Source organism: Nannobrachium achirus (genome assembly GCF_963921795.1).
Source record: "Nannobrachium achirus genome assembly, chromosome: 23".
In the NCBI taxonomy this organism is placed as follows: domain Eukaryota; kingdom Metazoa; phylum Chordata; class Actinopteri; order Myctophiformes; family Myctophidae; genus Nannobrachium; species Nannobrachium achirus.
This window is the reverse complement of record NC_137830.1, coordinates 1,928,524-1,954,078: the sequence shown is the minus strand read 5'-3', so window position 1 is coordinate 1,954,078 and position 25,555 is coordinate 1,928,524. Positions and strand designations below refer to the sequence as shown.

At 41.7% G+C, this 25,555-nt stretch overlaps 1 protein-coding gene across 1 annotated transcript in view; it reads left to right on the top strand.

Annotated features, from left to right (window-relative positions):
* The window catches only part of creb3l2 (cAMP responsive element binding protein 3-like 2), a 77,404-nt gene extending 58,933 nt beyond the window's left edge, over positions 1-18,471 (top strand). Inside the window, exons 9-12 of the mRNA XM_080754544.1 lie at positions 6,042-6,126; positions 11,782-11,908; positions 14,554-14,857; positions 15,606-18,471. Of these exons, the coding sequence (XP_080610670.1) occupies positions 6,042-6,126; positions 11,782-11,908; positions 14,554-14,857; positions 15,606-15,666 (577 nt within the window). The 3' untranslated portion in view covers positions 15,667-18,471. The remainder of the gene's footprint in view (positions 1-6,041; positions 6,127-11,781; positions 11,909-14,553; positions 14,858-15,605) is intronic.
* The last annotated feature ends 7,084 nt before the right edge of the window (positions 18,472-25,555 follow it).

Genomic DNA, 25,555 nt, shown 5'->3' with positions numbered 1-25,555 from the left:
CTACGCTGTCTCTCTGCATTCTATGATCCTATAGTTTACTGAGACGCTACACTGTCTCTCTGCGTTCTATGATCCTATAGTTTACTGAGACGCTACGCTGTCTCTCTGCGTTCTATGATCCTAAAGTTTACTGAGACGCTACGCTGTCTCTCTGCGTTCTATGATCCTATAGTTTACTGAGACGCTACGCTGTCTCTCTGCATTCTATGATCCTATAGTTGACTGAGACGCTACACTGTCTCTCTGCGTTCTCTACGCTACGCTGTCTCTCTGCATTCTATGATCCTATAGTTTACTGAGACACTACACTGTCTCTCTGCGTTCTATGATCCTATAGATTACTGAGACGCTACGCTGTCTCTCTGCGTTCTATGATCCTATAGTTTACTGAGACGCTACGCTGTCTCTCTGCGTTCTATGATCCTATAGTTTACTGAGACGCTACGCTGTCTCTCTGCGTTCTATGATCCTATAGTTTACTGAGACACTACGCTGTCTCTCTGCGTTCTATGATCCTATAGTTTACTGAGACGCTACGCTGTCTCTCTGCGTTCTATGATCCTATCGTTTACTGAGACGCTACGCTGTCTCTCTGCGTTCTATGATCCTATAGTTTACTGAGACGCTACACTGTCTCTCTGCGTTCTATGATCCTATAGTTTACTGAGACGCTACGCTGTCTCTCTGCGTTCTATGATCCTATAGTTTACTGAGACGCTACGCTGTCTCTCTGCGTTCTATGATCCTATAGTTTACTGAGACGCTACGCTGTCTCTCTGCGTTCTATGAACCTATAGTTTACTGAGACGCTACGCTGTCTCTCTGCGTTCTATGATCCTATAGTTTACTGATACGCTACGCTGTCTCTCTGCGTTCTATGATCCTATAGTTTACTGAGACACTACGCTGTCTCTGCGTTCTATGATCCTATAGTTGACTGAGACGCTACGCTGTCTCTCTGCGTTCTATGATCCTATAGTTGACTGAGACGCTACGCTGTCTCTCTGCGTTCTATGATCCTATAGTTTACTGAGACGCTACGCTGTCTCTCTGCGTTCTATGATCCTATAGTTTATTGAGACGCTACACTGTCTCTCTGCGTTCTATGATCGTATAGTTTACTGAGACGCTACGCTGTCTCTCTGCGCCTATGATCCTATAGTTTACTGAGACGCTACGCTGTCTCTCTGCGTTCTATGATCCTATAGTTTACTGAGACGCTACGCTGTCTCTCTGCGTTCTATGATCCTATAGTTTACTGAGACGCTACGCTGTCTCTCTGCGTTCTATGAACCTATAGTTTACTGAGACGCTACGCTGTCTCTCTGCGTTCTATGATCCTATAGTTTACTGAGACGCTACGCTGTCTCTCTGCGTTCTATGATCCTATAGTTTACTGAGACGCTACGCTGTCTCTCTGCGTTCTATGATCCTATAGTTTACTGAGGCGCTACGCTGTCTCTCTGCGTTCTATGATCCTATAGTTTACTGAGACGCTACGCTGTCTCTCTGCGTTCTACGATCCTATAGTTTACTGAGACGCTACGCTGTCTCTCTGCGTTCTATGATCCTATAGTTTACTGAGACGCTACGCTGTCTCTCTGCGTTCTATGATCCTATAGTTTACTGAGACGCTATGCTGTCTCTCTGCGTTCTATGATCCTATAGTTTACTGAGACGCTACGCTGTCTCTCTGCGTTCTATGATCCTATAGTTTACTGAGACGCTACGCTGTCTCTCTGCGTTCTATGATCCTATAGTTTACTGAGACGCTACGGTCTCTCTGCGTTCTATGATCCTATAGTTTACCGAGACGCTACGCTGTTTACTGAGACGCTACGCTGTCTCTCTGCGTTCTATGATCCTATAGTTTACTGAGACGCTACGCTGTCTCTCTTCAGTCTACATACAGTATATAACATTGTTGACTGTATTTAACAAAACATTAGGAATCAGAACAGACTGTTTTGGACCTTTTAAAAACTGTTCAGAACAGAACACATCGTGTTCCCTACACTCTCTTTAACACAGAGCGTTCCACTGTGTAGCGATGCTAACGCTAATGAGGCTATTTTTAATGCCCGGCTATGTTTGTTCTTCCACGTGTGTGTGTGTGCGTGCATGCGTGCATGCTTGTGTGTGTGCATGCGTGCGTGTGTGTGTGTGCGCGTGCTGCATGGTGAGTCATGTGCATCTGGTAACGCGTTGGTGCGTGAGTGTGAATTTGTCGCTATTTCTGCACCCCATGCATGTCTGATGTGTGATGAGTGTGTATTCATCCGTGTGTGTGTGTGTGTGTGTGCGTGTGCGTGTGCGTGTGCGTGTGCGTGTGTGGGCGGGCGTGACATTCCGGTGACCCTGGCCAAAAAAAGAAAAAGAAAAAAGAAAAGTACACCGGCTGGTTAATCTATTCTTCATATACTAGTCATATTGGTTTAGTTCTATTATAATACTAGTCCTGTGCCCGGGGGTGGGGTGGGTGGGGGTGTGTGATAGCAGATCTATAGAACCATAGGGGGGGGGGGGGGGGTGATAGCAGATCTATAGAACATGTGCCCAGGGGTGTGCGATGAGGGATTGAATGTAGGCGTCTCAGAAGTAATGTTGGAGAACCCAGACCGGTGCCCATTGGGCAGAACAGTCAGACTGTCAGACGGCGGAGGGACATTCAGTAAATTAATAGTCACATGACGCAAATACAAGGGGCGGCAGTGGCTCAGGGGTAGAGAAACCGTCATTAGAACATGGAGGGTTCCTGAAGGGTTCCCAGTGTCGTAGATTAGATATTATCATGATTGATTATGTGTGACGTTATTAGAGTAGATCATGTGTTCACTGATTTTATGAATATCTAGCTCTTATGATACATCATTGATACCGGATAGCTTGTAGTAGTTTAGATCAGGGGTTTTCAAAGTGGGTGACGGGGCACCCTGGGGTGCCGTGACGGCAGTCCAGGGGTGCCGCGAGATCATTTGATAATATTTGGAATTTATTTGGACACTTGAAAAAATATTTAGTATAATTTTAAACTTGAAGTACAAAGTTGTTTTCAGTCAGTTCTAACCAAAATGTCTATTATCTCAAAGTTTTCCTCGCAACATAATCACTAAAATATCGTCACTGTTGGGCAGAAACCTCGTAACTCCAAGTTTCAAATGTGTACATCTTTTGGTAAAGCAAAGCCCTGCTTCATCATACAAGACTGTCGCACAAAACTAGTGAAAACAGACGATCTACAAGCACACAACGCTGTGCATCTAGTTTAGTACATTTTATAGATGATAAATACAAAATGGACATTCAAGGTTTCCACCTTATATAAGGTGCTGGGAGTGAAAATTATAATGTAGGGGTGCCTCGGATTAAAAATATATTTGTGGGGTGCCCTGAGACAAAAAAGTAGCTATTGTTGCGATCGTAGGTCGCACTTACTACAGAAAGCTGCTCGAGGTGTCCGTCCGTCCGTCCGTCCGTCCGTCCGTCCGTCCGTCCGTCACACACGTCACACGTCACACTTTTGCCCTGCTCATATCTCCGCAACCGTTGCCCCGATCCATGCCAGATTTTGCACACACACTCCTTACCTGCCAAACTACAACCTCCAAGGACCCCCGGAGCTCCAGGGACCCCCAGCTCCCTCGGGGACCCCCAAGTGTAAAAAATGAGCACATGTGCAAAAATTACCAAATGACCACCCCAACGGGGCTGCTCACGGGGCATTCCCGGGGACCACCCACTCCTGGTGCTCCAGAACGGATGCAAAAGTGGTGGCGCCCCCAGTGGAGGACCCCCTGCCACTGCAGCTCACATAAAATGCCGTAACTCGGGCTAGGAGCGACCGGGAGAGCCGGGGCCGGTACCAATTCGTCCGCCTTGGCGGCGCGGAGACCCCACCCCTCATTTCTCACATGGCCCTCTAGCGCCACCATGAGGCCGATTCAGATTTTGCCCTAAAATCACGAAAATCACTACACAGTATGTCTACACTCATGTCATCAACATGGATCAGGAAGATTTTGGAAAAACACATTTTTGCTCTATTTGTGGAGATAAGTGACCTACGGTCGCTTATCTCCCGATTAGGGAGTCTTACTGGTTTTGGTAAAGCCTATCTTGTTATGGTACAGCTCGTCCCAGAGGCCTTGAAGCCACACAGTATAACTCTAGTGTCTGACCATTATTCTTGGCAGAACTACCTTACAGAGTGTTAAAATGTACTTCTGTCCACGATATCATGTTACATAAACTTGACCACCACCACACCAGTAATTCACAATCTATTGTAAAGTCTCTTAGATAAAGGCGCTGTATAAAAGCACCATTTTATATACATTGATAAGAACCAGTATGTGCACGCTCATGAGATGAATGTAAAATGAGATGAATAAGTCATCAGCTTTTATCAGTTCACAATGTAACTTAGAGGGATATCTTTCAAGTCTTTCGTGGCCCTATTAACTTTGGAGTAGAATAAATATGCTGGCTTATGTGAAAGTATGTTAATCTTTTAAAAACCCAAATAAATCATAATGGTATTGCATTAAACAGACTGCAGCTGATGGGTACAAGGATCTGCTTAATTTACTTAATCTGATTACTGTTGTATCCACCTTTATGCTTTAATTATATTTTATATCAACAGGGATGGACTTTGTAGCCAAAATAGCCAATATTGTAGCCAATGTTTAACCATTTTAGTTAATTACTTGTGAGACAATTATAAATTGTCACTTTATAAATGTGCAGATACCCTGTATATGTATGTTGGTTTGTTCACTGTTGAGTGAGAAAACAATATTGCACAATAAGCTAATCATCTGGAGACCTCCCCAAATAATAGTTGAGATAATAATGTTGAGAGTGTCCAAAGGCCAAATGGCTATAATATATAAATATGCGATTAAAATAATTAATCGCGATTAACATAACAGTGATTATTTTATTTAACTTGCACAGCACTAGTAAAAATGCATCCATCATTTCCTCCCAGTGTGGAGGAAGAATGCTTTGGAAGACTAATTCATGCTCCATTCTGCGACGGTGTCGCACGCAGAGAACGGGCGAAAAAAGCAGACCTCCAAGCTCACAACGGTCGCGTCCGCGACGCAGTTGTGAGCTAATGTGTGTCAGCTGTTCTCAGCGCGTGCCGTCTCAATATTGGTAATTGATTGATTGAAAACGTTATTGTTAGTTTTCATAGGAAAAGGTACAGTTTCACTCCTTTAACCCATTTAGAACGGGTACACATATTGTGTATCATTATTTTATGCTTTAACTATTGAAAAATAGTAGATATACAAGCTCACAGCGCGGCACCGAGTGCCGCGCTACAAGCTTGTAGATCTGATATTTTTGAAAAATCGTAAAAATTAGAAGTGTCTTTTGAATCCTTCTAAGGTTTTTTGAAAAACCTATGTTTCTATGTCAGCAATCTGGCCAGCCATCATCAAAGAAAAGGTCCTTTTCACTTAAATGGAGCTCAGTTAGTCTGTTCTTGAGAGACTACTGTGTCAGTGGTTCTCAAACCTTTTCATGTGAAGGACCCCCAAAATGATATGTATTTGGCCACGGATCCCCATCTCAAAATATTGTAATAGGGACCCCCCAGAACAAAATATTTGAGTTACAAATGTTCACTTTAAAAATGAGATATTCAAATATTTGCAAAAAATGTTCATGTTTTTTCAAAAATAGCAGATCTACAAGCTTGCAGCGCGGCACTCGGTGCCGCGCTGTGAGCTTGTATACCTGCGATTTTTCAATAGTTAAAGCAGTCAATAATTCTAGGCCTAAATGGGTTAAGGCAGGGCGTGGTATAGCAGGAGAACGAGTTTGACCCTTTTTAGAGCCAAATCTGGGCTGAACATGATTTGTGGAGCTGTGATAAACAATACATCTGTCTATAACATCTCTCTCTCTCTCTCTCTCTCTCTCTCTCTCTCTCTCTCTCTCTCTCTCTCTCTCTCTCTCTCTCTCTCTCTCTCTCTCTCTCTCTCTCTCTCTCTCTCTCTCTCTGTCTCTCTATGTCTCTCGTCCAGGTCGTTGTTGCAGCAGCTTCAGTCTCTTCAGTCGGTGGTCACAGGGAAGGTTCCCCGATCCACACAGACCTCTTCCTGTCTCATGGTAAGACGCACTTCCTCTTCCTGTTTGATTGTACGACCCATTTCCTCCTAACCCTAGTCTCGCGTGGCCAGACTGTTGCCTCCGCGATTTGCAAATGCTCCCGGCATACAGTCTGGGCCACGGAAATAGATACGATGAGTGTGAGATAAAGCGGATGTGACGCAACTGCTCCCTTGGTGCAGTAGCAATAACAAGTCCTACTGGTATTACTTCCATGATGTTTTCAAATGTTTTCTTAACACAGCGGGTGCCCAGAATTATTCAACTTTTAATTTGAAATCCGAGTAAATGTAATCCAAGCATGTCCTGTTTATTTTGCGAAAATCTTTTCTTTCAGTCAGGACCATTTTTTTATCAATTCTAAGCCACAGCGTTTGTGTTACGGCCGGTAGAAGAGGCCGCCGTTTTGAGAACAAAAGAAAAAAGGAAAAGAATCCGGAGAAAACAGCATTTTTGTGTAGCCGCTAAACAGGAAGTCAACGAGACAGACAGCACGTCCGGGTGACGTAATTTCGCGCTGCATGTTGGGAAATGGAGTTTGTTTCATCACCGCGGTAGCCAAGTACAGTAGCTACAGTACAGTATAGTTTACTGTACAACACGTCAACGCGTCGTTGGGCACTCGTAAACATCAAAGAGATTGGCGCGTGGGCACCACGTGGGCGTTTAATGTGTTAAACTATACACCCATAACAAGAATATGCAGCTTGAATGACTCTGTCTGTGCGAGTGTGTTTCTGTTATGTTTCCAATGGGACTACCGTTCATTAGAATGACTGTCTGTGCTAGTGTGTTTCTGTTATGTTTCCAATGGGACTACAGTTCATTAGAATGACTTTGTCTGTGCTAGTGTGTTTCTGTTATGTTTCCAATGGGACTACGGTTCATTAGAATGACTCTGTCTGTGCTAGTGTGTTTCTGTTATGTTTCCAATGGTAGTACAGTTCAGTGCAGCACTGGCTACTTCTGATACTCGCCGTTCGGGAGCTGTAGTTCCAGACTCTATATAGCATTCGGAGATGGTGGAATAGTCGTCTGGATACGCAAGACTATCCTAACCCTAACTATTCCACAATCTCCAAATGCTATATAGAGTCTGAAACTACACCTATGAACGGTGCGTAACTGGCATTTCCGTTCATGAAAATATATTTTAAAATGTAATTTCTGCTTAGCAGCAAGCTAAATATGCTTAGATGATCTTTCAAATACAAATCTAAACTAACACTCCCCCCTCCAAACACACAGTAGCCAACTGCTGCTAGTGTAAAAGATGCACCATCATTACATTTTCCATTTTTACTAGTATTTTTTTAAATTTCTTGGCCAAAATCGATTGGTGGGCCAGCTTTCTACATGGGCCCACCCATGGCCCACCCATGGCTGCGCCCTTGCACCTACAGTATGTCATTAATATCTAGATCTACATGTGTGGGTGTGTAATCGGCAGGAAATCTCTGCATTTTTTTTCTGTCTGTGTGTGTGTGTGTGTGTGTGTGTGTGTGCGTGTGGCGTACGCGTGCGTGCGTGCTAATAGGTAGCGATGATGAAACATTGATGATGAAACATTGATTAGGATATTGAATTGAAAGCATCTGGTTGGTTCATTACCAGCCTAGCATTTAGTTAGATGTATAATTCATTTAGCCCTGTGTGTGTGTGTGTGTGTGTGTGTGTGTGTGTGTGTGTGTGTGTGCGTGTACGCGCGTGCACGCGTGCGTGCGTGCTGCATCCTCAGGATGATTCTGTTGTGAAGTACTAATTTATTTATATACCACATACACATCTCATATATTTATAGACATACTGTGTATTCATATATATTTCATATGTCTTCACTGTCACGTGGAAACTGTTCCTTTTTTATTATTCTTTGTGAAACATAAAATAAAATATGATATATATTAGGGCATTCACGAATAGTGATATTTAAGTATTCAAATTATTCGACCTCAAAGTATCCGAATAGTCGAATATTCGACAGGACGACTGGCCAAACTGTCAAATATTAAGCATTTTCACAATATTTATCTGCAGAACCGAGTCACATTAAATGTATTACCTACAATTCCAAGTGCTTGTCAGGGTGGGGGTCCCCAGTTCAAATATGTTTATTTTGGTTGTCACAGCCTAAAAAGGTTTGAGAAGCCCTGGTATAGAGCATTAACAAATTCGTCCACTAGGGGCATTGACAACTCATTCTATGACTTCCTATCTAGCCAAGCTTTATAGACTATATATTTTTTAAAGAGATTTTCTTTTTTTTTATATATATTTGGTGAATGCCCTAATATATATCATATTGTATGTACATGTATACCTGCTATACGTACTTATCTACATATAAATCATATATTTCCATACATATATCTCACATAGACCAATCACTAGGCCGTCGCCGGATTTATAGACGCTCGGAACCAGGAGGCGGAGTCTCCGGTGCCAAATAAGGACGTGGAGCTTCCTGTGCCAAACAAGGAGGCGGAGCTTCCTGTGCCAAATACGGAGGAGCAGATTCCTCTGCCAAATAAGGTGGTGGAGCTTCCTGTACCAAATAAGGACGTGGAGCTTCCTGTGCTATATAAGGACGTTGAGCTTCCTATGCCAAATAAGGACGTGGAGCTTCCTGTGCTATATAAGGAGGCAGAGCATCCTGTGCCAAATAAGGAGGCGGAGCTTCCTGTGCCAAATAAGGACGTGGAGCTTCCTGTGCCATATCAGGAGGCGGAGCTTACCGTGCAAGATGGCGTTGGACTCTGGGGTTCCGAGGTGTTGCTATAGCAACACTGGAGGACCACCCACCTGAAGACACTGTTGTCAACGGGCCTGAAAATGAGGCCCCGCCCTAACTGGGCCCTGACTGGGCCCAAGTGGGCCGACCCGGCCCGAACAATTACCTTAATTTTAAGCCCGAGAACCTGAAAAGGTGTCATTGTGCACTTAACGTCCTGAAAGCCCTGCATCCAACAAGCTCTGAACGGAGACGATTGGACCTTCAGTTCCAGAGAGAACAAACAAAATATTTTGGAAACTTGACTCTTTTGCACATTTTCTTTCTGCAATGTTTTATTTAGTTTTGACGTTGCCGCCTGTTTTTATTGAGTCCATTCAGACCTGGAACGCATTAACCATTATTTTATGCTTTACCTATAAAAAAAAAAAGAAGATCTACAAGCTGACAGTGCCAGAGCTTGTTCTGCTCTGAAGGCGCCGTCCACTGTTGCTCGTAAGGTGGGAAACTTAACGAGTTGGAAGACACACACATGGAGGGGACAAGAAATACTCCAATGGACAATTTTTGGGGAAAAATGTGAAATAAATAAATATAAAAAAAAAACACATCTTGAGTACAAAGAAGAAGACAGGGAAGCTTCTCTGGATATGAAGCCCATATAAGGACGTTTTATGTTTATTATTATTTTGTTATCAGGACTGCAGTTCTCATTAACCGCCCAGCAGGTGTCGCTATTCCCCCCCTCCCCTGTTGGCTGCAGAAGGATGACCACTCCATTGATTACTATGGAGATTTACATTCTCCATTTGTTTTCATTTTACTCTCTCAAGAGTTAAAGATCTACAGTATTAGGGTCCATTTGGTTCCAAACTCTCCATCATTTAGCTGGGGACCCCCTGGATCTTATGAATGCGGTACGGAGCAGTAGCCTATAGTTGTACAGTAGGCTACGATAGTTTGAGGGAGTTGTTTCGGTCGATGACTGTTTTTAAATAGTTTTTAGGCCATGTGTCATTATTTGCTGTCAAAACGTCACTGTTATTGTGAATATGAATGTCGCTGTATGTGTAGCAAATAAATGGAACCTTATCACATTTAATTTAGTTTGTTCTTTTTTGTGTTGCCTCACCTGTGGTCATGATGAAGTGTGGGTCATGACCGAAAGAAGTCTGAAAAATAGCAGATCTACAAGCTCACAGCGCGCTACGAGCTTGTAGATCTGCTATTTTTGAAGTCTTTGAATAGTTTGACCCGATTCTACAAAGAAGTATTTAGAAAATATTTTTAGTATAAATGTCTTCGAAATCCTTCTTCTAGATCAGTGGTTCTCAATATTTTACATGTCAAGGATCCCCAGAATTATATGTATTTGGCCTGCGGACCCCCGTCTCAGAATATGTGGTTCCAGGGACAGCAAACATTTGAGTTGCAAAAGTCTGCTTTGAAAATTATATATTCAAAGATTTGCACACATTTTCACGATTTAAAATAAATAGCAGATCTAGCTTGTAGATCTGTTATTTTTCAATATCTAAAGTATAAAATAATTCCTGGTATTAATGTGTAAAACTTGCAGTCATATCCAGACAAATCCCATTAACTTATCGAATCTGTTCTTTCTGGTCTTGACCGTTCACACTGCTTTTACCAGTTACCAGATCTGATCTGTGTGTTCAGTCTGATATTAAACAACGTCAACCCAAAGCCGCCCTGCGTCGACCTCAAATCACCCTTCTGCATGGGACAAATACATACATGAACTTGAACTTGAACTTGTAACGACATAGGCGTCATGACTCAAGTGATGTTTTAGGACAGTTCGATATGCGACCTGGGCGGTGTGATCGGGTTACTGCGTTAAGACCGAGACGCATCTCCTGAAATCAGATCTCAATCAGGTGTGAAACCACCTCTGGATGTGGCTCAAGTCACATTTGTAAAAACCTGATTCCATGTGAACTGTCTGTGTTTAGACGTATTTAAACAGATGGGATTCCACTCTGGATATGACACAGATCTGGTTCAGGCTGGATTTGACTAGTTCTAGTATAGACACTAACACAGGGGTCTTCAACGTTTTCAGGCCAAGGACCCCTTAGTTGAGAGAGAGATGAAGCAGGGACCCCTTAGTTGAGAGAGAGATGAAGCAGGGACCCCCACAACCTGTTCATAGATTCCATATTGTTTAATCGTTTGACAGCACAATCATCAGTGTATTTTGGATTCATGTCAATGTGTGTTTTCAGATATTTAACCACTTGAACCGTCGATACTTAATAAACTTGACCTTTCACTCTGTACTTAGTCTGCTCTTATTCCCCTCTACAACAAACCTCTTTGCCAAAAATATCCGATCTACAAGCTCACATCGCCTTGCAGCACGAGGCGTTGTGAGCTTTAGATCTGCTATTTTTGGCTAAAGTTCTCAGAATATGGACACTAGGGTTCAAGTGGTTAATATAAAAAAGAAAAAAGTTTATATCACTAAAAGATTTGGAGGACCCCCTGTAGTAACTCTGAGGACCCCCTGCCTTACCCCTACATTTTAAAATATTTCAAGTATCCCATCTACAGCGACACGTTGTGTGCTTGTAGATCAGCTATTTGAAAAAAAAAAAAAAAGTTTTTCAAAATATGTTAAGGGATAATTGGTAAAGCATGGAAAGAAATAGAGTCTTATGCCTCATTCACATACAGAAAAGCCAAGCTAATGGTTTGCTTGGTAATTCAATGTATTCTCTAAACCAGCTTTTAAAATTTCCAAACTGGAAAAAAAGCTTGACATTTTTTAAAGCTGGTTTGCATAGAGAATACATTGAATTACCAAGCAAACCATTAGCTTGGCTTCTCTCAGTTTGAATGCAGCATAACATGTTCCTTATCAGCCATTTGCTCATCAATGTCTCCCTCCCGTCCTCTAGGTGGTGGTGTTGTGCTTTGCGGTGTTCCTGGGTCATTTCTACCCCAGCAGTCTGACGCCCTGCTCCACCGCCGTCACCCAGAGCCCAGCCTCGTCCAATCACATCAAAGAGCCCTACACCACCTCAGGTATAACCTCACATCACCAGTCTTTACACCTCGGAGGAAAGCCTGCTATTGGTTTACAACGGGTCATGTGATCCGGTCTAGGCTTGGCCTAAACCGGCAAGAAGCAGAAGAAGCGGCGTCGATTTGTTTTGGTTCCCCCCTGTTTGTTTCCCCGATCACTATTCAAATGACTAGACTAAAATGTTAAGGAGGGACTAGTGGAGAAGAGATCCAGTAGAACTAAGACTAGCGGAGAAGAGATCCAGTAGAACTAAGACTAGCGGAGAAGAGATCCAGTAGAACTAAGACTAAAGGAGAAGAGATCCAGTAGAACTAAGACTAGTGGAGAAGAGATCCAGTAGAACTAAGATTAGCGGAGAAGAGATCCAGTAGAACTAAGACTAGCGGAGAAGAGATCCAGTAGAACTAAGACTAGCGGAGAAGAGATCCAGTAGAACTAAGACTAGAGGAGAAGAGATCCAGTAGAACTAAGACTAGTGGAGAAGAGATCCAGTAGAACTAAGACTAGCGGAGAAGAGATCCAGTAGAACTAAGACTAGAGGAGAAGAGATCCAGTAGAACTAAGACTAGCGGAGAAGAGATCCAATAGAACTAAGACTAGTGGAGAAGAGATCCAGTAGAACTAAGACTAGTGGAGAAGAGATCCAGTAGAACTAAGACTAGCGGAGAAGAGATCCAGTAGAACTAAGACTAGAGGAGAAGAGATCCAGTAGAACTAAGACTAGTGGAGAAGAGATCCAGTAGAACTAAGACTCGAGGAGAAGAGATCCAGTAGAACTAAGACTAGCGGAGAAGAGATCCAGTAGAACTAAGACTAGCGGAGAAGAGATCCAGTAGAACTAAGACTCGAGGAGAAGAGATCCAGTAGAACTAAAGGACAAGACATCTTATGGTTGGTTGTGCTCGGATCTACAAGCTCACAACGCGTCACAGTACGAGACGTTGTGAACTTGTACATCTGCTATTTTCAGCATGCAAACCAGGCAAAGTCAGGCATTACCACAGCGTCAGGTTCCACCAAAATACATGTTAGTCCACTAAAATCCACATTTTAGTCGACTAACAGATGACTAAAACATGACAAAAACTAGATGGGATTTTATTCAGCAGACTATTGAACAGTATTTCATATTCCATAACCACAGGTCAACACGACACGACCGTAATACAATAATATGGATGCAGTTGACCTCAGCACTGCCCCCCTCCCCCCCACACACACACATTCAGGCGCGGGTCGCACACGGCACGCACGCACACTTGCGCATGCACGCACACACACACACACACACACACACACACACACACACACACACACACACACACACACACACACACACACACACACACACACACACACTGCTCTGTTCAGCAACAAGAGAGAGCAGATTTAATAATAAGCTCCATAATATCAATTCACCTGATTCAATTTGTGTCAATAGTTGGCCTTATGCTGCCTCCCACACACACACACACACACACACACACACACACACACACACACACACACACACACACACACTAACATGTGCACGTGTGTGCCTGTGTGTGTGTGTGTGTGTGTGTGTGTGTGTGTGTGTGTGTGTTTAGCCACAGTAGTTGTAAATGTTAATAACGTGTGTGTCACTAATATATATTTCCATAATAAGCTGCTGTTGATTTAACAATAAAACATGATAACACTGATTATAAAGCTGTGTGTGTGTGTGTGTGTGTGTGTGTGTGTGTGTGTGTGTGTGTGTGTGTGTGTGTGTGTGTGTGTGTGTGTGTGTGTGTGTGTGTGTGTGTGTGTGTGTGTGTGTGTGTGTGTGTGTGTGTGTGTGTACAACTAGAACTAGACACTAGTCTGCTCCTACAGAGTTTGCCCTAAAATCACGCAAAGCGGTACACAGTATGTCTAAAGTCATGTCATCAACATGGATCTGTCCCATTTCCCATATTCCCTCCTGATTGGCTACCATTGCCTTCTAAAGTTTGTGTATGCGACCTGACGGTCGCTTATCTCCCGATTAGGGAGTCTTACTGGTTTAGATCAGGGGTTCCCAAACTTTTTTGTCACAGGGCACCCCATAAATATTGTTTTAATCCAAGGCACCCCTTCATTATAATTTTCACTCCCAGCACCTTATATTTATAGCATATTGTCGTTGTCGGGTGGAAACCTTGTATGTCCAAAACCGTTCGTTTTGTATTTATCATCTATAAAATATACTAAACTAGTGAAAACAGCAGATCGCGAGGCGTTGTGTGCTTGTAGATCGGCTGTTTTCACTAGTTTTGTGTGACAGTCTTGTATGATGAAGCAGGGCTTTGCTTTACCAAAAGTACACATTTGAAACTTAGAGATACGAGGTTTCTGCCCGACAGTGACGATATTTTAGTCATTATGTTGCAAGGAAAACGTTGAGATAATAGACATTTTGGTTAGAACTGACTGAAAATAACTTTGTACTAAAATGAGTTTAAAATTAATTAAAATGATACTAAATATTTTTTCAAGAGTCCAAATAAATTCCAAATATTATCAAATGATCTCGCGGCACCCCTGGACTGCCGTCACGGCACCCCAGGGTGCCCCGTCACCCACTTTGAAAACCCCTGTTTTAGATAGCATTGTTTACGTGATTTGTGTTTTTTTTTTACAGTAAAGTCCAGAAACCTGCTCTCTGCCTTCGAGGACGACCAGCCCCTCCTCCTGGGCCTGGGCGGAGACTACCCCGACCAATGGGAGGACGCGCCGGCCGTCGTCATGGCGACCTGGCGTCGCTCTGAGCAACAGAAGCAGGACAAGCCCCTCCCCCCGGGTGACAAGCCCCTCCCCCCGGCCTCGCCCCTCAAGCTGGCCAAGGGGGCGGAGCCTGGCGTTGCCGTGGAGATACCGCCCTTCAGGAGTAACAACAACGAGACGCAGCAACGGAGCAACAGCAACATCGTAGTGGAACTACACCGGTAAACACCCTGCTCACAGTCTACAAACCAAACACACCCGTCTACACCGCTTGATTTGGAATCAACAGTTCTAAAAAGGAGCGCTCGTTTTCTATTGACCATGACGGAGGCGCGCCGTCACAGGCGTCCTTGACCCACGCGAGACACCACCGAGCGCGTCACCGCGCGAGTGTTGCGAAGGTCCCATGACCTTAGTTTTGACTAGTTATGACAATTTGTTTTTTAATTCAGTTACTTTTAATTAGGCAGGGGGAAACGGTGAGGAAACTGTACAGTTGATCACATAATATAACGCAGTAACACACCCATTTAAATCACAGTAACTATAACAGCGTTACTGAATGGGAAAAGCTACTTTAGCAGTTACTGCGAAAAGTAGTTTTGTTACATAACGCATTACTTTAGAAATGTGTTTGTCCCAGCAATCGTCGTGATTTTCCTGGGTGGCTTGATTCTAGGCTTAAAATAATCTACAGTATTTGGGGGAAATGACGGGTGAATAGTGGCAGCTAAACTGCCTTGCCTATGGTACAGTATGTACAGTATGTGACATGAAAAAAATTGTCTCTATTCAAAATCAGTCACGAATGCTTGGTCACATAAAACTACAAACAATTGAATGACTGTTGACAAAACTCCCCCCCTCTCTCTCTCTCTCTCTCTCTCTCTCTCTCTCTCTCTCTCTCTCTCTCTCTCTCTCTCTCTCTCTCTCTCTCTTTCTCTCTGTGTCTCTATGTCTCTCTCTCAGAGTGGAGCAGAGCAGTAAGGTGCAGCTTCATCTGGATCGGACCGTCAACGAGACCTCCTAGGACCCCATGACCCTTGACCTTTCACCCTCCAGACATGGAGGTCAATCAGTCAAAGAGCATCGCCACAACCGACACTTAACGTTTTTTTTTTTCCAGTTGTTTTTCACGAAGCAGTGTTGATTTCGTCGACTGAAAACTAAGACGAAAAACGTCTCTCGACTCCCCTTTTTTACACGAAAACAACATAAAGAACTAAATAAAAACTAAGCTATGTCGTCTAAAACCAAGGACTAAAACATACTGACAATCATCAACAAATAAAAGCTAGACTAAAATGTCAGGGAGTGACTAGTGGAGAAGAGATCCGGTAGAACTAAAAGACAAGACATTTTATGTTGGGTTGGGCTTGGGTGTCGCGCTCTGAAAATAGTCGATCTACTGCGACGTGTTGTGAGCTTGTAGATCTGCTATTTTCAGCATGCAACCAAGTGTAAAATCAGCCCATCACGACGCCATCAAGGCACCGCCAAAGACACCTTTTTAGTCGACTAAAATGAGACTAAAACATTTCAGATGACTAAAATATGACTAAAGCTCAGTGGAATTCTATTCCAAAGACTAAAACTAAAGGAAAATGTGCGTTCAAAATGAACACGTCATAAAGGTCATGTTTTCTATTGTTCTTCTAATATACCAGCATAGTCCTGACGTGAGGCCACTAGGTGGCGCTATAGCACCCCGGGTAGTCGTGGGAAAAGTACTCACATATCGTGTCGTTTATGATATCCATTCCTATTTGACATAGCCTGTTTCTGGTGAAGATTTTATTAATTCTGCCAGAAAGAAAGTCGGAAAATACACTTCTGGGACACTTCCGTGGTTTGAGGTGATCTAAGATTCCCCTTAGGAGAAAGAATAACTAGTGTGAACCTGGGTAATAGCGCCATCTAGACGTCAGACTTCGATGTTCTATTTTTCTCCTACTGTTCTCCTTTTGTTCTTTTATTCTCCTATTGTTCTTCTATTATTCCAGTGGTTCTCAACCTTTTCAGGCCGCGACCCCCCAAATAATCATATTTTATTTGGGGACTAAGGGTACGTTCGGAAATGCGCACCGGGTGTGTGCTCAGTGTAGTGAGTGCAGTGGGCGGTGACGTTGAGAGTGCATTCAGTGTGGCTCGTTCACTTACGCTTTATTTTGAAGAGCCTCGGAAGCTTTGTGCGTGTGCACGTGAGTGTCCGCTGACGATTGAGGAAGATAATCCATTTGTTTACAAACGCTCGCGAAACTAAAATCCAAACCGGGGCCGACCATCGCGGTAAAGTGTCGCCGTGAAAACAATCAGATCTCTGCTTCCCTGGTGTTCTTTGCACCTTATTCAGAGATAAAGTCCTTTTTATGTTTCAGCATAGAATGGAAGTGTATGCAGCCTAGATGCTCCATTTTGTTTCTGTGCGAGCCACGTTATGACGTATGGACCAGGGTCTTTCACAGGGAACACAACATGCGCACAGCTACACGCTGCACAGTTAACCCTTTGTCTCGTTCCTCAACGAGACAACTGATTTTTGGCACAGCGACCTCCAGTGGCCGTATCTCGTTACTGAACGAGTTTGGCTCCATGGGTGTTAAAAGCAGCAGTTTCTAACGTAACATTGCTATTGATAGGTCATTTAATTCATAACATTGGCCAACCTGCTGTTAGTTTCCACGTTGATACGTGTGTAACAATAAAGCCCAAAGGACCAATAAAGCGGCAAATGGTGCATTTTGTTTTCATTTCCAACGCCAATGTTCACAGCTGAGAAGCGCGAGACACCGCCATGAAAACCAACCAATCAAAACACCGCACTGCCGCACCACACCGTCAAACCCCATCTTCTGAGTAGGATCGGTCAGTGCGTGCACTCAGCACACCGGTGCGCAGCGCACTGGATTTCCAAACGACAACGCACCAAGTCCACCGAATAAACGAACGACAACAAGGCACACCAGTGCGTTGAGTGCACATTTCCGAACGCACCCTAAGAGTCGAAGCATTACATTTTGTATAACTCGGTTCTATTGTGACAATAGCAGATCTACGTGAGCATGTAGATCTGCTATTTTCACAATTTCTGCCTCTATTATTTGACAATTTGGCCAATGTTTAATTGGTCATTTTACAGGAATTAAAAAGTTCTTAAATTGTCACTTTAGAAATGTGCAGATACCCTCTATACACTTAAACTTTATGTTGGTTTGTTTACTGTTGAGAGAGAAAACAATGTTGCACATTAAGTTAATCATCTGGGGACCCCCCTGGGGGTCACGACCCGCAGGTTGAGAACCATTGTATTATTCTATTCTTCTATTGTTTTATTTTTCTTCTATTGTTCTGTTATTGTCTTGTTGTTGTGTGTGTAACTGGTTGTGTGTTATTGTCTTGTTGTCGTGTGTGTAACTGGTTGTGCGTTATTGTCTTGTTGTTGTGTGTCTAACTGGTTGTGTGTTATTGTCTTGTTGTAGTGTGTGTAACTGGTGGTGTTGTTGTAGTGTGTGTAACTGGTTGTGCGTTGACACTGTGAGGACACCGGTTGTCTTCAGATTTAAAACATGTTGCACTGAATGGAGGCGGAGTCTGTCCCTGGGGACACGCCCATAAATGTCGGCCAGCCACGCCCCCATGTCCGCCATCGGACGTCTTTTTTTTTTTTTTTTTTTTGACTGCCGTCGGCTTCGACGGATGGAACTTTAAGCGTTATCGTCATTTGTTTTGCGATAAAAGAACTAACAGCTCACAGCAATCATATGGCAGAGATTTTAATATATCGTTTCATATCAGATATACAAGCTTGTAGATCTGATATTTTTTGGCTAATGCACCCCCCCCCCCCCCCCCCCCACACACACACACACACACACACACACACACAGACACACACACACACACACACACACACACACACACACACACTATGGCTGCTAGAGTACTAGTGGTTCACAAAGTGGCATTTTAAACATAATTATATTGGGAGTTTCGAGCATATTTAGATTCTCGTGATGAAGACATCGCTAATCGATGTTTATCTGTCGTCGTTTTGCTCGTCGTTATCGTTTCATAACGGCGATTTATTCGTTTCCCCTGGCAACAAAAAAAAAGTGGGGAGGGTGGATAAATAAACTACCAAATATGGGCATGTCTCTAGAGTTTACCACATGGAAGCTGGTTTGTCCAATTGTTTTATACTTGTTGGTCTCACAACGGCGTCTGGGAAAAATCTGTGTTTACAGAAAGCTTATTTCACCGTCATCGCATAAAATCTGTTGGTTCTCAACTCTTTGTTTGAAAGCCGGGATCGGGCGGCCACGCCCACTTTGTAAAATCTCGAAAAGCGTACGCTGCCCACCCAACACCCATCTTTAGCGACCGCTCCATCGATTGTGAATTAATGACCATGATATATATAAACATTAAAAAATTCTCCAATTATTTGGGGGCCGTCTTACAGTACCCTCACATCCCCACCGGAGCTGGCCCCGGCCCATAGGTTGAGAACCCACTGGAGTTTGCTGTAGCAAAAAAAAAGAAACAAAAATCCGCGTGACACTCTGGTAGTCAGCTCTATGTTATCGACGCAGTCAGACGAAAACCTTGCGTCTCCGTTTTATTTAAACTTTTTCTCGTTTTTTTTTAAAGTATCGCCTTCGCCATGCAAGAGTGTTGCACTTAAGTAGTAGAAAATAGCAGATCTCCAAGCTTGTAAATCTGCTATCTTCACTTAAACGTTATTATAATTATGTTTATGTTAGCTTTCCACCAGACATTGACGATGTTTTACTTGTGAGGTTTTGTCGGGAAAGAGGTTTTGGCGGGAAAGAGACCCGAACTTCTGTATTTATAGAAAACTTTATTTGTCTTATTATTCTATTTTATTTTATTTTTTTATAATATGGTCCTGCGTATCGTAGCGCATAGTTGCATTTCTTTATTTTATTTCTCCATATCTTTATTATTCCATTCCAGCAGTACGCGTACAGTAGCTACATGGTAATTGTCTTGATACTTTTCTTCCTTTTGTTTATGTCAATATTTGTGCAAGATATTATTTTATTTGTGCTCTTTTATATTATTGTTTATTTTTGTTTGTGTTCAATATGTTGTACAGAACTTTATTTTACGTTTAGTAGCGCGATGGAATCCTATGCAGATGTGTGGACAGTATATGGGTTGTATTAAAAGGTTGTATTTCCCAAAAAAATGTTTGTATATTGTAAAGATCAATGTTTCCCAAACGGTGGGTCGGGACCCATTTTTGGGTCTCGACTCAAGTAGAAAAAAACAAACGTTAAAAGAAAAAAAAAAGTATATTATTAAAGTATAATACAAAATATTTTTTTTGTGTATATTTTAAACCAAAGTAAGAAATTCCATGAATAAAAGAAAAAAATGTTCATTAAGAAGTAGTGAAAATAACTGATCCACAAGCTTGCGACGCGGCACGAAGCGACGTGTTGTGAGCTTGTAGATCTGCGCTATTTTCACTAAGTCTTTCAAAAGTCCGGGAAACACTGATATGCGTAGTTAAAGGGAAAATGCCTGTTATCAGACGAAAGAATCTCGTATCGATCAATGATCAGAAGAGAAAATCAAGTTATCAAGCATAGAATGTTACGCAGAAATACGTTCCAAGCCCGTTTCAAAGGAGGTGTGGGCTGCATAGGAACCCTGTGGTCACATGTTCAGATACTGGATTCTGATTGGCTTAAAACAGTGGTAAATCAGTCAACAACCTTGAGTTGGCTCATGGACCCCGCCCACTGTTGTGTTGCAGTTGATTGTAACTAAATAACCTTGCAAGTTACAACTGTGTTTTCTTTCATTTATATGGTAGAAGTGGTAGAAAAGCAATTTACCATTCGAGGGTCGTGGGTTGTTGGCTGATTTACCACTGTTTCAGGGTTGTGGCACTCAGCTTCGCCTCGTGCCACAACCCTGAAACAGTGGTAAATCAGCCAACAACCCACTCCCTCTCATGGTAAATGGCTTACTTTGTGTCTGGATAATGTCGAGTCACATTTCTCTGAACTGAAAAATGGTAGAATAATCTACATCGCCCCCGATCGCCCCACTGTACTGTATGTCCTAGAATCGTGAAATCATTCTGATCCATCTGCGACAATCTGTCTGAACGATGCAGGCTCTGGTGTAGAGCGTAGTTTGAATATATCGCCCCGTAGGAATGCATGATGTCGTTTGGAAAAGCTTAATTAAATTATTTTTGGTCATGTGATCGACGCATCGCGTTGTATCCAAAGAACCCCGTAAACAAATTGTAAAATAGATTTATTTTGAATTGTGTAAATCTGTGCAAGTCTTTGAATATCTTTGACACAATTCTATAATGTCTTCGAAATCTTTTTTTCTAAATGACATGTATTTGGCCTGCGGACCAAGACATATTCAAAGCTTTGCACAAAAAAGAAAATCATGATTTTTCAAAAAAATAGCAGATCTACAAGCTCGCAGCCTGTGAGTTTGGTTAAAGGCCTTCAAGTCACCCAAAGTGTCTTCGGTGTCTCTTTTCCCCCTGATGTCCTGGAACGCTCTTTTGTCACTGTCGTTGTTTCATTTATACTTTATTTATGGTTTTTATTTTCAAACGGGGAACAGGAGGATTTGACTTGGTTTAAAAGCCATTAAAACCTGGAGCGCATTACTACGCATTTATTTTAGCAGATCTGCAAGCTCACAGCTCGTAGATCTGCTATTTGTTTAAAAGATCGTGAAAATCTTTGAATATTTTTGATCCGATTCCATAAATGTCTCCCAAATCCTTCTAAGGTCTTTTGAAAAACGCATGTTTCTATTTCAGTGGTTCTCAAACTCTTTCTTGTCAAGGACCCCCAAAATGACATGTATTTGGCCGTGGACCCCATCTCAAAATATGTTGTTCCAGGGACCCCCCCAGGAGCAAAATTTTAGTTGCAAATGTTCACTTTGAAAATACATAATATTCAAAGATTTGCAAAAAAAAATCACGACATTTCAAAAATAGCAGATATACAAGCTCACAGTGAGCTTCTGTGAGCTTGTATATCTGCTATTTCTTTATATCTAAAGTATATTTTCCAGGTCCAAATAATGTTCTGTATCTCCCAGTGGCGTCCCTGCCAAACTGTATCTGCCGTGAAAAAAGAAATTATCTATTTTTGTAAATATTATGTATTGTTAATAATAAATAATAAGCATATGATGTTGGGATCTGTAGTTTCATGTCACATGTCTATTATGTGTTTGGGATTTGTAGTTATCTTTTTTTGTCTCAATTTGTAGTTTTTTTGTTTTGTTTCATGTCTATAATGTGTTTGGGAGTTGTAGTTTGATGTCGCTTGTCTACGATGTGTTTGAGAGGTGTCGTTTTTTGTCTCATGTCTGTGTGTTGGGATTTGTAGTTCTTTTTTGTGACGTGTAGTTCAGTGTTGGGATGTTTTGTCTTTGATACATTGTTGTGGACATACATACAGAAATTCCAACATTTTCCAAAGAATTTAATAAAATACATAAAAAAAAGAAAACATCGAATCATTTGCATGAATGAATGGATTGATTGGTTGATTGATTGATTGATTTGAAGATTGTCAGTTAGCATGACGGTACAGTTCACTGGTACAAGTTCAACTACAAGGATATACACCTCAAAAAAGCTGTTGGGCTTGTTTCAGTTGAGGTATTTTTTTTAACTCATAACATTGAATGACAGACAGATAGAACACAGTTCTATGATAGATATTTAACTCATATAACATTGAATGACAGACAGAACACAGTACTATGATAGATATTTAACTCATATAACATTGAATGACAGACAGATAGAACACAGTACTATGATAGATATTTAACTCATATAACATTGAATGACAGACAGACAGAACACTGTACTATGATAGACATTTAACTCATATAACATTGAATGACAGACAGACAGAACACTGTACTATGATAGATATTTAACTCATATAACATTGAATGACAGACATATAGAACACAGTACTATGATAGATATTTAACTCATATAACATTGAATGACAGACAGACAGAACACAGTACTATGATAGATATTTAACTCATACAACATTGAATGACAGACAGACAGAACACAGTACTATGATAGATATTTAACTCATAACAATGAATGACAGACAGACAGAACACAGTACTATGATAGATATTTAACTTATAACATTGAATGACAGACAGACAGAACACAGTACTATGATAGATATTTAACTCATATAACATTGAATGACAGACAGACAGAACACAGTACTATGATAGATATTTAACTCATAACATTGAATGACAGACAGACAGAACACAGTACTATGATAGATATTTAACTCATATAACATTGAATGACAGACAGACAGAACACAGTACTATGATAGATATTTAACTCATATAACATTGAATGACAGACAGATAGAACACAGCACTATGATAGATATTTAACTTATAACATTGAATGACAGACAGACAGAACACAGTACTATGATAGATAATTAACTCATATAACATTGAATGACAGACAGACAGAACACAGTACTATGATAGATAATTAACTCATATAACATTGAATGACAGACAGACAGAACACAGTACTATGATAGATATTTAACTCATATAACATTGAATGACAGACAGACAGAACACAGTACTATGATAGATATTTAACTCATATAACATTGAATGACAGACAGACAGAACACAGTACTATGATAGATATTTAACTCATATAACATTGAATGACAGACAGACAGAACACAGTACTATGATAGATAATTAACTCATATAACATTGAATGACAGACAGACAGAACACAGTACTATGATAGATATTTAACTCATATAACATTGAATGACAGACAGACAGAACACAGTACTATGATAGATATTTAACTCATATAACATTGAATGACAGACAGACAGAACACAGTACTATGATATTGATAGATATTTAACTAATATAACACTGAATGACAGACAGACAGAACACAGTACTATGATAGATATTTAACTCATATAACATTGAATGACAGACAGACAGAACACAGTACTATGATAGATATTTAACTCATATAACATTGAATGACAGACAGACAGAACACAGTACTATGATAGATATTTAACTCATATAACATTGAATGACAGACAGACAGAACACTGTACTATGATAGATATTTAACTCATATAACATTGAATGACAGACAGACAGAACACTGTACTATGATTGCGACCGTAGGTCGCATTTACTACCAAAACCTCCACCGGCTGTCTGTCTGTCAGTGAGTGAGTCACACGTCACACGTCACACTTTTGCCCTGCTCATATCTCCACAACCGTTGCCCCGATCCATGCCACATCTTGCACACACACTCCTTGACTGCCAAACTACAACCTCCAAGGACCCCCGGAGCCCCAGGGACCCCCAGGTCCCTGGGGGACCCCCAGATGTAAAAAATGCCCAAATGTGCTCACACGTCACACTTTTTCCCTGCTTATATCTCCGCACCCGTTGACCCGATCCATGCCAGATTTTACACACACACTCCTTGCCTGCCAAACTACAACCTCCAAGGACCCCCGGAGCCCCAGAGACCCCCAGGTCCCTGGGGGACCCCCAGATGTAAAAAATAACCAAATGTGCAAAAATGACCAAATGACCACCCCAACGGGGCTGCTCACGGGGAATTCCCGGGGAATTCCCGGGGACCACCGACTCCTGGTGCTCCAGAACGGATGCAAAAGTGGTGGCGCCCCCAGTGGAGGACCCCCTGCCACTGCAGCGCACATAAAATGCCGTAACTCGGGCTAGGAGCGTCCGGGAGAGCCGGGGCCGGTACCTATTCGTCCGCCAAGGCAACGCGGAGACCCCACCCCTCATTTCTCACATGGCCCTATTCTAGCGCCACCTTCAGGCCGATTTTTAAAACACATTTTTGGACACTGCTCCTACAGTTTTTGCCCTAAAATCACGAATATCACTACACAGCATGTCTACACTCATGTCATCAACATGGATCAGGAAGATTTTGGAAAAACACATTTTTGCCCTATTTGTGGAGATAAGCCACCTACGGTCGCTTATCTCCCGATTAGGGAGTCTTACTGGTAGATATTTAACTCATATAACATTGAATGACAGACAGACAGAACACAGTACTATGATAGAACACAGTACTATGATAGATATTTAACTCATATAACATTGAATGACAGACAGACAGAACACAGTACTATGATAGATATTTAACTCATTTAACATTGAATGACAGACAGACAGAAGACAGTACTATGATAGATTTTTAACTCATATAACATTGAATGACAGACAGACAGAACACAGTACTATGATAGATATTTAACTCATATAACATTGAACGACAGACAGACAGAACACTGTACTATGATAGTTATTTAACTCATATAACATTGAATGACAGACAGACAGAACACAGTACTATGATAGATATTTAACTCATATAACATTGAATGACAGACAGACAGAACACAGTACTATGATAGATATTTAACTCATATAACATTGAATGACAGACAGATAGAACACAGTACTATGATAGATATTTAACTCATATAACATTGAATGACAGACAGACAGAACACAGTACTATGATAGAACACAGTACTATGATAGATATTTAACTCATATAACATTGAATGACAGACAGACAGAACACAGTACTATGATAGATATTTAACTCATATAACATTGAATGACAGACAGATAGAACACAGTACTATGATAGATATTTAACTCATATAACATTGAATGACAGACAGACAGAACACAGTACTATGATAGATATTTAACTCATATAACATTGAATGACAGACAGATAGAACACAGTACTATGATAGATATTTAACGCATATAACATTGAATGA